A 12358-nucleotide genomic window follows, 5' to 3' on the forward strand; every position below is an offset into this window, starting at 1 on the left:
TTTGCACCAACATGAACTAGCAGGAGGAAACACTTTCAATTTACCGTAGAGATACAGCACTTCCACCATGCAACAATGTATACAGAATTTCCTAGTATTTCTGGTCGAGGAATTATTTATAGTCAAGGAAGAGTATGCTTCATCAACATTTATGACATTTACATAAAGTAATTAAATGCCATTAATTTAATTAGTTACACAAGCATTAATGACATTTACAATCCAATCCTAGAACTTCTTACTCCATAACAGATCCCCTCGATTCCAGTGAGATTTCCAAAAAGGTGCTCAGGGCGGTATTGTCTCGTAACTTAGTATGGCTGAAACATGCCTTAGTAATTCAGTAAATAAATCCAAGTGACTAATTCAGGTTAAATGAGGCAATTGCCTTTATTTAAAGATTGGCAGGAAACACAAATTCCAAAAGCATCTATTAATGTAGCATTCCATGTGTTTGGGTAGACACAAAGAGTATTACATAATGCTTATCTAGTGCTGCTGCTGAATACTTAAGTGTGTGTCTGCCTCCTCATCTCCAGAGGCAAGAGGTGATGATGGATATATACACAGTCACTGCAGATGGGTATCCCTTTTTAAACATGAATCTGAAGAATGGAAACAAACAGCAAAGTCTGTTGCTTATCTACCCTCCCAGCTGCAGGAAACAGCTGTATTATGACAATAAGAATTACTCAAACAGCTGGAATGAAAGGCAAAAATCACTGCATTAGCATGCAATGTAGCTGAAAGAGATTTGAACCAATTCCTTGCAATTTAGGAGACAGGATTCCAGGCAGATTTGGTAATGTTTATTTTAGTTGGATGAACAAATATTAGTGGGCAAATAGTTACAAGTTGTTTCTCAGAATCCAGGTTTTCCTCAATAGACCTCCACTAGGACTATATCATTGAGAGTTTATGGTAAGAGAGCCATTTCTCATATAAATCACAGCAGCAGTTATTTCTTCTCCCACTCTTCTTTTTCACGTCTTTCCCGAATGACTTCTTTCAGGTATGGCTCAAGATAAAATTTATCCTAAAAAGAAGTAAACGTATTGTAATATTTCAGAGTGCATCTGTCAAAAACAAAAACAAAAAACCCACCAGCAGCAAGGACATTTCTGTTTGGTATTTCACACTAAAGACTGCTCCGTCTTAGAAACATTTATCCAAATTGAAATACTGAAATTGTAATTATGTTCTATCACAGAGACTTCCTGCTACCACAGAAGCATTTATAAAGCACCTTCAGTATATTAAGTCTGCCTAACCAAATATGTTATTTAGTGTGTGGAAGAGTTTGATGATATTTCTCAGTCCCTGAAATTCTCAGTAGATAATATTCCAACTACACTCAAGTGTCTTGAGTTTGCAGTGATGATTCGATATATGCTAAACAAGTCACAAGCCAGTTAAGATATTTTTATTCCCCACTGGTTTACTAGCAATGTCCTCAGTGGTCATTGCTCTCTCCCCTCTAACACAGCATCCCATGAACTTCAAGTATGTGTACAGCAGTACACTGCACCTCTCACATGGGCCCTGCAGCCTAGTGTCAAGGGTGGCAGATAGCTTAGGACCCACTGCACCCCAGATTCAGTTTTTTTCTTCCCCCCCAATAGGAATAAACAATGAATGCACTTAGGGGCACTGTTGGCATAAGGTAAAAAGGTATCTTGGTTCAAGATCCACCGTTTACCCCTCCAGACACTTACCCAGTGTCTGGAGTAAGAAGATTTGCCCTGTCACCCTGATTGCAGCTAGTTTACTCCACAGATTCAATATGCAGCCCTGAGATCCAAGCTTGGATTGGATGTCAGAGCATTACAGAACCTTGGTACCTTTCTTTTTTAAGACACAAAATCAGGAGCTCATGATAGGCAACACATATATATACAATTACATTCTAGGTGTAAAGACATGGATACCGGAGGCTGCTGCATCCTTGTGTTTCAAAAGTTAAGTTTTAATGCAGCATTCTAAGAAAGGCAAGCCAGACAGGAGATGACCAGCAGGCATTTCTGCAGAGGGCACCCCAACCATATATGCAAGAATTTGCTTTGGGTGAAATAGTGTACTCAGCCATTCCAATTACATGCAAACCTGCATTCTTGATCCAGAGTTGGTGCAATGGAACATTTTAAGTTCAATTCCACCCAGGTGCTGAGGGCATTTATAGTACAGGCACTCCTTCGTTTCCTCCCAGTCATCTGTTCAGCTCAGAGAAAGCTGCAAGCACTTCTCTCAAGTGCCTCTGGATTGGACCACAAGCATTGTGTCCTCCTAGAGACAGTTCTACAACATCCAATATATCAATGCATCAAAGCAATCACCAGAATTATACTCATGTATCCTGCAGTATCTTTTGTTGGCCAAAAAGAAAACCGTGATGCAGGATAGATAGTTTTCTGCTATTTTTCCTATGAAATGGTAAAATGTTGCATATACATTCTTGAAAAGCATATGGCTATATAAGGAAGTTAGTTAGTTATAAAACAATGAAATTGTGCACCCCTAGTGATGTGTTTTCCCCAGAAATATTTGTTATCTGAAAACTTTTGATGGCCTAAATCAGTAAGGGTGATTTAGCACTTGTAGATTATGTATGAGTTTCCCTACCTTGGCCCACACATACATTTAAAAGACCAACGTGAGAGAGATTCTCTTACTCCTTAGTAATAGTCACTTGAAAAAGACTACTTATAACTTTGAAAGTACACAATTTAACTGGTATTGTATCCACCCATTATGTAACAAACTAACTATGGAACAATCCATCTCTCATACCTCTTCATATTTCACCCACTGGTCTTTGGGAAGGATTTGTTGCCTCATACTCAAGTCCAGTGCCCTTTTGATGCGAAATAATCTTTCATTACGCATATCTTCTGGAAGCCTTTTTAGTGCTTCCTTCACATCTTCATCTTCATAGAGTGTATCATCTCGCATAAGTCCTGAAACAACAAGATGTTTCCCATTAAGAAAAGCGTCAGTTAAACTTCGGGGTGGGGGGGGCGGTGGCAGGACAAGCTTGCATACTTGTCAACTCTTAGCATCTTTACAAGCCCAGAAAGTAGTTTTTGGCAGCTTGCTACTCTTAAACACCTTAGCAGAAGTATCTGTAAACATGTGCTGGAGTAGGGTGTCATGGGGGCATTATACCAACAAAAGAATGCAGACGCTGACACGGTAGACTTACACCCAAAAGACACCTTTCCTTTTGAATAAATGCTTTTAGAACTGTAGTTGTCAGATTCATCCAGTCATCACTTCAGTTGAAGCACTTGAAGCTGGAACAGCCACAAAGGCCTGCCCTATGGGGACGGCCGTTTAGCAATCCTAACGCTACACAGAGTGAAGAAAATATGATCTAGCTACTCTCCCTCAAGTTTAAATCCCTAAAGCTTATCTTCAGTTGTTTTTGTTCTTCACAGTTAGTTAAATATAGGCTTCCAGCAGGTTTGTGGAAAGTGTTCTGGAAAACTGAAGTTTGCACACCCAGAAATTGAACATTTAAAATGTAGTAGTTCTGCTGGTGAAAGTTCGCACTACTACAATACATCTTAAGATTTGTTAAGTAAACAGCAAACACATAAGGCCAATTTTATTAATTTCTACTACAAAGATACAAATATGTAACTAAATGAATAATAATAATAATAATAATAAATGAATGCATTCATTCATGCAGGTAAAGAGATAAGTGAATGTGATGCAGAAGTCCTCCTTAAAAATGAGGTGAAGGGGGAGGCAGAGGGGGGCAGGGTCCCCTGTAAAATTGACAAGCAGGCCTCCCCCAGCCTGGATACAAGACTGCTACAAGACTGCTCTTTTAGTCATGGCTGAATGATAAAGAAGAGTCAGAGATGCAGTCTGTTCCCTAGAACCCAGGAGTGGACTGCAGAACCATGCTTGGGGGCAGCGATTCATCATGGAGGGAGGAGCCAAGCTGTCAAGAAATGTGTGGAGTGGACACAAATGTGTTCAGAGCCCTGAACAATGAGCTTCTAGTTACCATTCCAGAATATTCAATAGGTATGGCTTTTGAGTACAGCCGAGACTCTACCCTTTGAAATTTTAATTTAACATCAAACTTATTTACATCCTGCCTTCATCTTTGGAAAAAGAGAAGGCTTATAACATGATTGCCCAGTCCTATGCATGTTTACTCAAAAATAAGGCCCACCGAGTTCAGTGGGAGTTACTTCCAGATAAACGTAGGTTATCAGCTAATTAAATAACGATGCTGACCCCAGTCTTAGACATAAAGACAAAAATTGTGCAGTCTACAGAGAGAAGAGAAGCAAGATGGGCTACACACACATACACTTGGTAATGAGTTTCTCCTACATTTGTGTTTCTGTGAACTGTTGGCAAGTGGGCTAGCTTAATTTTAAAGAACATTTCAAAACTGAATTCTGTAAGGGTTATACAATTTTTAATTTGATCAATTATCAATTCTCAGATTTTATTCAAGTGTACAGATAATATACTTATCTGAACACCAATTATGATGCATAACTTTATGTTCTCATCAAGCAGATTTGAAACTGCAACTGAATAGGCAACACTCCCCACTTTACACACATGCCCAGAGTCCCTAGCTTTAAAAGCTATACTATGAGTGAATCTCTCTCTAGAAAATAACTATAGAGTATTTCACCACTGATTTGAGCCTGGACATTGAAATAAGACTGTCAATCTGATTATTTTGGAGAGGGCTGAAGCTCAGTGGAAAGCATCTGCTTTTAAAGATGTTTAAAGACATCTGCTGTAAGATATTCCTCCTCAGGGGATGGAGCTGCTCTGGGAAGAGCAGAAGGTTTCAAGTTCTCTCTCTGGCTTCTTCAAGATAGGGCTGAGAGAGATTCCTACCTGCAACCTTGGAGAAGTCGCTGCCAGTCTGTGAAGACAATACTGAGCTAGACAGACCAATGGTCTGACTCATTATATGGCAGCTTCCTATGTTCATGCAGAAGGTCCCAGGTTCAATCTCTGCCATCTCCAGGTAGGGGTGGGAAAGACTCCTGTCTGAAACCCCTGGAGAGCCACTGCCAGTCAGGGCAGACAGACTCAGTAGCTTCCTATGTATTCTGGTTGGGTAACAATTTAGTAGAAAGATTATAAGCAAAGATCTCTAAATATTAGTACATACAGAGTACATGGTAAGGCCTCAAGTTAAAGGTTTATTGGTCATTTCTACCCTAGAAAAGAAGTGCATCAACTTCTGCACTGCTTTCTTTGCATAGTTGTCTAATAATCTATCTTCTATTATATTAATTCTCCTGGGTGTGCCTTGGAATGTGCGTCCCAGCGCTCAGCTGATTGGCTGGGTGGCGGCTGGGCCCGATTGGCTGAGGTGTACCCAGGAGGATTGGTCGCCGTGGCAGCGGCGGGCCCAGCCAGCTGTGGAGGCAAGGCCCAGGGCGGGTGGGAGAAGTGGCAGTAGGGAGGAGAAGTGGCTGGGCCTGGAAGTGGAGACTGGGGAGAGGGGGAGGGAGGTAACCGCTGGCCCCAAAGAGCACACAGATGCTCTGTGTAGGGTCGGCTAGTAATTTATACTCACCACAGGCATATTTACAAGATCACACCAAGTACTGGGTTAAGGATTGGTCCGAGGAAGAGACACAGTTGTACTAATATGCTGTTTAATTCTATTCCACTCAAAACAATTAGCCTTGGAAATTACTCAGTTTGGGCTGCATTATACGCTGAATTTCAATTTTATTGCAGTTCTAATAAAAATGCAGCTCACCACCACAAAGGAAATAATAGTAATTAATGCTCACAAGATCTTTTAAAAGATGAGCAGTGAACACCAAAATTTAAAATATAAAAAACCCACTTAAAATATTTTTCGTGTCCTCCCTATTTCATAATACAGACTTGGGTATTCTACAGAATATCCATCTTAACCATGCATTTATTTATCTGTAAAGTGAAGACACCTACCGAGTTTGTTGAATCCAGCTGCACCGTAATACCATTTGCGAATACTCTCAAGCAGACGCCCACTGGCAGCAGCTGGAAATATTAATCATTACTATTAGTTCAAGAGCAGAACAAGACACAGTATCACCATTAATTCAGGAACAAATATATAGAAATGAAGAAATAGTTTAGAAACAGTTTAAGATAGATTACATGCTGTATGTGTAGACATAAAACTCTTCTTACACCCTGAACTGGGCTGCTAAGAGTTTGTCAGCAGCCTAACACAGAAACAGTACTCAGACTATTTTAAGTACAATGTTCTTGAGCGAAGACAGCAGCTGCATGTCAGTCCCTCAAATGCTGGCCCATTACTAGAAAAGTGAAAGAAAGGAAGAACCAGTGAACACAGTACATTACCTCAAAAGTACAAGTATGTTATTGCTCTAGCATAAAAATTGCTGCTTCAGTGCAGTTTTTGCATCAGAGGTACTAAAGAGGGCTTTTTGTTAGCTATGTTCCATGAAATATTAGATCTTCCAGTTATTTTTGCTCAGAATCTTGAATGCTTCATTTTTGCTGTGTCAAATACACACATCTGTACAAAACTTTAAATCCTGCGTTTCAACTGTTTTAAGTGAAATATTTAGCAGATTAGGAAGAGTCAAATCTTGTATGTATGTATTTGTTTATTTCGGCCCAAGACCAACATAAATACAAACAACAACAACAAAATACATAAAATACATAAAACATTAATACCTTTCAAATACCGTATACATAACTAATTTCATTCAAATGAAACTGGTTAATCTGAAATGCACAACCTGGCATCTCGTGCCTCAATCACTCTAAACCGAATCTTGCTTGCTATGAAATTTTTTTTTGCTACCCTCCTGTAAACGTAATCTGACTTAGCAGTAAGCAGAAAAAGGACCTTGTCCCCATCAGAAGGGCAATTAGAATTGTAATGAATTAATAAAGGGGAGAGAAGCTTTCCCTTTAATTCAGTAAAAAATCTACATTTCAGTATCAGATGTTCCGTAGTCTCCACTTCACCATTCTGGCAGGGGCATAATCTTTGATCATAGGGCACCTTCCCAAAGCGTCCTTCCAATACCGCCATATGGAGGGCGTTAAGTCTAGCCGCTGAAAGAGCCCTGCGATGATCCCCATTGGAGATCCTAAGTAAATATTCAGCAGGGGAATGACTACTGATTTGATCTCCTAGGAATAGGCCAGGGCCTATTTGGGCAACATCCCCCTGCTTTGTCATATCCCAAATAAATTGAGTTATGGCCATTTTGGCCTTGTTGTGGCCCAGAGTTCTAATTAGGGGCAGGGAAAAACCCAAGGACGCTAACATTGCATTAATATCATTTTCCCAGCGGGTCATAAAGCCATCCTCCAATATAAAAGAAGCAATGCCCATAGGGTAAAAAATCAAATTAAGCCAATAAGAGAAAACCATTTTCCAGAGTCTTGCTTCCACAGGTGGCCACCCAATCTCGAGCCTAATAGCAGCAGCATTTGAAACTGAGCACGGTAGTCTGAGAAGAGACCTAATAAACTTAGATTGGACTGTCTCTAACTTCAGATAATTACAGGTAGTTTTGTTCCCTAGTGCGCCTCCCACTAGGAGCAAGGCAAGAGCTTTGGCCTTGAAAAGCTCTAAAGGTACTTGCAATGAGTGAGTTCATTTCTTTATGTGCAAGGAGCAAATTGCTGAGGCGGCTTTCTGGGCACTGGCAATAACATAATCCCTATGTGCTGTAGTGCTTCTATTGGACTGTAACTCAACTCCAAGATATTTAAATTGTCTGGTCTGCTCTAAAGTATGCCCATTAAGTATCCACATAAGCGTCCTAGGTCTAGCCACAAAGACCATGATTTTGGTTTTATCATAATTCAAAGACAGTTCGTGGTCATTGCAAAAATTGGCCAGCTCTTTTAAAATTCGCTTAAGTCCAACCCTTGTCCTAGAGATCAATGCAGCATCGAAGAGTCAAAACTTAACAGAAGTATAATCAGTACTCCCAAACCTTGCTTAGGCTGCAATGTTATGCATATTTACCTGAGAGAATGTTCAACTGACTTCCAAGTAAACTTGTACAGGATTGGGCATTTAGACACACATACACAGTTAACAATGAGCAACATTCAGACTAATGTTTTGCCAGTGCAAACTCCTGTAGAGTGTTGCATTTGCAAGAAAACTTTGCGTGAGTGCCGTGCTCTTTCTGTTCACAGGAGTTTATACTGGCAGAGCATGGAGACCATATAAGCTCTACTCAAAATGTCACTTTACACAAGGGTACTGGTCTTGTGGTAGCAAGCATGACCCTAACCCCTGCTAACCTGGCAAAGAGGCGCCTTTTAACATGGTGATTCTCTTTATTTAGCAGGGGGAGAGTAACTGGCCCTATCCACCCCCAGCACAGTACCTGCAGTGACTGCTGCTGGTGTCTATTGTGTTTCTTTTTAGATTGTGAGCCCTTTGAGAACAGGGATCCATCTTGTTTATTTATTATTTCTCTGTGTAAACCACCCTGAGCCATTTTTGGAAGGGCGGCATAGAAATCTAATTAATTAATTAATTATTAATAACAGGGTCTGCCACGGGAGACTTGATGGCTGAGCACTGTAAGATCCCCTTAGGGGATGGAGCTGCTGTGGGAAGAGCATCTAGGTTCCAAGTTATCTCCCTGGCATCTCTAAGATAGGGCTGAGAGAAATTCCTGCCTACAACCTTGGAGAAGCCCCTGCCAGTCTGTGTAGACAATTCTGAGCTAGATGGACCAATGGTCTGACTCAGTATATGGCAGCTTCCTATGTGCAGCATCCATTGGACAAGGTGGGGACACAAATGGCTTTGGGTCACTGAGGTTCACCACAGCACTCCTTGCCCCTCCCTTAGTCTCCCGCCCCCAGCCAGCCAGCAAACAAGCTGCTCGCTGGCTGCAAGTGCAAAGTGTGACCCCTAATCCACTCCCCGCTGGTGCTTTGTTTGCTACACAAACAGCTGAGTATTCTTTCTTCCCCTTGCTCTGGGCACTCGTAAGGGGCAGGTGTGCACCCTTCCTGCTCCTAGCAATGCCCATGTAGGTATCCATGTGATGCCAACAAAGGGGGCACAGTTAGTGTGCACGTGGGTGTACATGGGGGGGCGCGCCACTGCTGAGTGCCCTACATGGCAGACTTCACATATTTGCCTCAAGAGTCCACAAGCAAAACTATTATAGTTAAAGCATGTTCCAGCTGAATTTTTAGAAGTGAAAGAACTATATGTTTTGAATCACTAATATGTTTTGAATTATAGCAATGGTTGACTTGTATAGTTAATGAATCGCGCAGATTGGTGAGCGGGAAGTCAATATTTACTTAATTAGATGTAACAGGATTGTTAAGCTATTATAAAAACCAATAGAAATTTTAAAAAAGCAAAGAAGAAGCGAAAGAACTTTCACACATGTAGTAAGTTGTGTGCACTGAAAAGCCAGAACTATATTCACACACACAGCAAGTCAGAAGTCTCTGGGTCAACATAAAAAGACTGAGACTTAGAGCAGCTCTACATGCATTTACCTGAATTTAGTTTACATTAACTCTGAGAATTTTAGGGGTGTGCACATGATCCCTTCTGGTGCCTTCAGTCAACATGTCAGGGTACAGCAGAACTGCACTAGCCACAGATCCTGAAGCACTTGCTGGTTCTGCATTCAGCATGCATGAGAAAGGGGCCCTTCACCTCTATGGCTCCTCCACATTAGGTGGGACCTTCTTCAGCCAGGTTCTGTTGGGCATGGAAGAGCTGATGGCACAACTTCCCTCATGTCTACTAATACCACTGTGGGGGAGCAACAAGATGGCTAGTGGACACAACCTCGTTCTCCACTAATTTACTTTTGCATGTATGTGCTTGGGGACTGTATAAATACTACCTTAGAACATAAGAACAGCCCTACTGGATCAGGCCCAAGGCCCATCTAGTCCAGCATCCTGTTTCACACAGTGGCCCACCAGATGCAATTAGATATTAACTAGTTTAGTTCTTTCCTAGTCAAAAGCTATACAGAAGATGGTAAAGGTAACAGTTTCCCATGTACAGCCAACTGTATCTGGGGTTGTGGCAATGCTGCAGAATATGTGCCTTTTTTAAAAGGTCACAGGGAAAAATACCAAGAAGATAAACTTGGGAGGAACAACATTTTACAGGTACTCATTTCATAGGAACATTGTGTAAGAAACAGTTATACTGCAGTAGCTGAGAAGGAAGCCTGCTTGATCACCCATTCTTGTAAGTGACAGGGTTGTCAACTTTCTCTCCTGTGAAGGTTTCAGTGCCTTTTAACAGCCACAAAACACACAGCAAATTCACAAATAACTCTCGGCACCAACAGGTGTATGCCATTTTGCAGCTCCTCTTCAACAGCTAGCCATTTAACAGCCCCTTGATAGCTGTTAAGATAGGGTGGAGCTTGCATTTAGTGTTATGTATAAGGAGCATTGCAAACTGGGGAGAAGAGAATCAAATTGTTCAGTTTACAAGCTGAAGTAGGAACACCACTTGTTGAGATCAGGATGGCCAGAATCACAGCAACGGTGCCCCAACACAATCCTTCATGCATTTGGCCTCTTCTCCCCCAAAAGCCTTTTAATTACTTAGTCCCTTGAAGACAGGAGATAGATCATCACTTTCCGGGCACACACGTACCAAGCCCATTGGACAAAATGGGTTATAAACAAAAAAACCTAAAGATTTTGTGGCAATGACAACAGCTTCATCTGTTGAACATCTGCAAGTTATGCAGCTGTCAGAAGGCCATAGGTATCTTGCCAGAAAGAGAAGGTGGCGGCGGCAAGACAATTCAAACCAATAGAGGGAGAGATTCTCAAACTAGGGTTCCCAGATGTTGTTGGACTACAGCTCCCATCATTCCAAAAGGCCACTGGGCCTGGGAATGATGGGAGTTGTAGTCCAACAATATATGAGGTCCCACGTTTGAGAATTCCTGAATAAAGAAGTCAGCAGAAAGACCCACAACATAGATATCCTTCGCGGCAGAACCTCTCCTCGGGAGCCCTCAGTTGCTCAGAAGACTGAGCCGAGCCACCCCACCCCAGCCCTTCTCCTTCTTCTCCAGGCAGTCGCTGTACCTTTTCACCTGGCTCACCAATCTTATCCATCTCCCCCTCAAGCACAAACCATTACCGCGCAACTATGGCAAGGCTCTTTACCCACCGCTGCCTTTCTCAACTATTAAGTTTCCCACCACGCAGATGCTCCCTCCGGAGCCACTTACCAGGTGCCCTCCCCGCCATCTTGACCTCTGAGTCCGAGAAACACGCGCGCACTGCCTCCTGGGTAAGCCAACTCGCGCCTGAATCACGTGCTCAACGCTCCTACCGTCACGTAGCCGATGTGGGCACGCATGCGTCCCTTAACGGCACTGTGTGATCCCAGACTTTAAGAAAAACGGTAGACTGACAATTGCGTTGTTGAGCAAGGGCGCTGCTTGGTGCTTCGTCCGCCTCCAGGACATTAATGGAGCTTTGAGTGGACAGTAGCACATCCTCTCCCTTACGCGTCCCCCGCTCAGAGCAGAAGTAGAAGACAAGAGTTGATGGTTTTTCTGAGTCACGTCTTACTCGTTATGAAAAATACAGAGAGGAATGTTTGGTTTACAACATGTATTTTTTTTTTTTAAGGCTGCAAATGAAAATAATCCACCCTTCTGGCGCAGCAGGGAAATGCTTGAATAACAAGCAGGCTGCCGGTTTGAATTCCCGCTGGTACTATATCGGGCAGCAGCGATATAGGAAGACGCTGAAAGGAATCATCTCATACTTCGCGGGAGGAGGCAATGGTAAACCCCTCCTGTATTCTTCCAAAAGAAAACCACAGGGCTCTGTGGGCGCAAGGAGACACTTGACACACTTTATAGTCCCTAAAGGACGGAGCGAGGGCGGTGGGGCGGGGACGAGCTAGCTATAGCTGAGCGAGAGTGGCTTGCCCTAAAGTAGCACCACTCGGGCATAACAAGGCTGGAGTGGGCCCAGAGACAAAATTTTAAAATGGGCCACTCGCTGATACACACACTTCACAATATATAGTCATGTGACTTGCCTCTGGGGGCTCCCAGGCAGCCACCTCCCTTTGCCTAATAGTAGTTACACCCCTGGCACCACTATTAAAGGTAAAGTGTGCCATCAAGTCGATTTTGACTCCTGGCGCCCACAGAGCCCGTGGTTGCCTTTGGTAGAATGCAGGAGGGGTTTACCATTGCCTCCTCCCATACCGTATGAGATGATGCCTTTCTTCCTATATCACTGCTGCCCGATATAGTACCAGCGGGGATTCAAACTGGCAACTTTCTGCTTGTTAGTCAAGCATTTCCCCGCTGTGCCACATAAGGTGACAGTACTA

General features: G+C 42.5%; 1 protein-coding gene across 3 annotated transcripts; it reads right to left on the reverse strand.

The window, feature by feature from the left end:
- Window positions 1–365: 365 nt before the first annotated feature.
- On the reverse strand, window positions 366–11372 carry LOC128324827 (cytochrome b-c1 complex subunit 7). Of its 3 annotated transcripts, XM_053249879.1 has the most exons (5): window positions 11235–11370; window positions 5953–6024; window positions 4876–5093; window positions 2788–2954; window positions 366–1036 (listed from the first exon to the last, which is right to left on the reverse strand). In XM_053249879.1, exons 2-5 carry the CDS (start codon window positions 5985–5987, stop codon window positions 959–961), a joined length of 498 nt encoding a protein of 165 aa, XP_053105854.1. In that variant the 5' UTR covers window positions 5988–6024; window positions 11235–11370; the 3' UTR covers window positions 366–958. The 3 variants fall into 3 exon arrangements, with proteins under 3 accessions (XP_053105854.1, XP_053105855.1, XP_053105856.1); XM_053249880.1 differs by lacking the exon at window positions 4876–5093 and having other exon boundaries at window positions 11235–11372; XM_053249881.1 differs by lacking the exons at window positions 4876–5093; window positions 11235–11370 and adding an exon at window positions 6145–6178.
- Between the last annotated feature and the right edge of the window lie 986 nt (window positions 11373–12358).

Source organism: Hemicordylus capensis, chromosome 4 (genome assembly GCF_027244095.1).
Source record: "Hemicordylus capensis ecotype Gifberg chromosome 4, rHemCap1.1.pri, whole genome shotgun sequence".
Lineage (NCBI taxonomy): Eukaryota > Metazoa > Chordata > Lepidosauria > Squamata > Cordylidae > Hemicordylus > Hemicordylus capensis.

Coding starts and splice junctions, on each gene's coding strand:
- LOC128324827 (XM_053249879.1), bottom strand. CDS start 5,987: ATGGTATTACGGTGCAGCTGGATTCAACAAACTCG. Junction 2,955..4,875: donor CGACTTCTCCAAGGTTGCAG/GTAGGAATCTCT, acceptor TTGTTGTTTCAG/GACTTATGCGAGATGATACA. Junction 1,037..2,787: donor AGTGGGTGAAATATGAAGAG/GTATGAGAGATG, acceptor ACTTCTTTTTAG/GATAAATTTTATCTTGAGCC.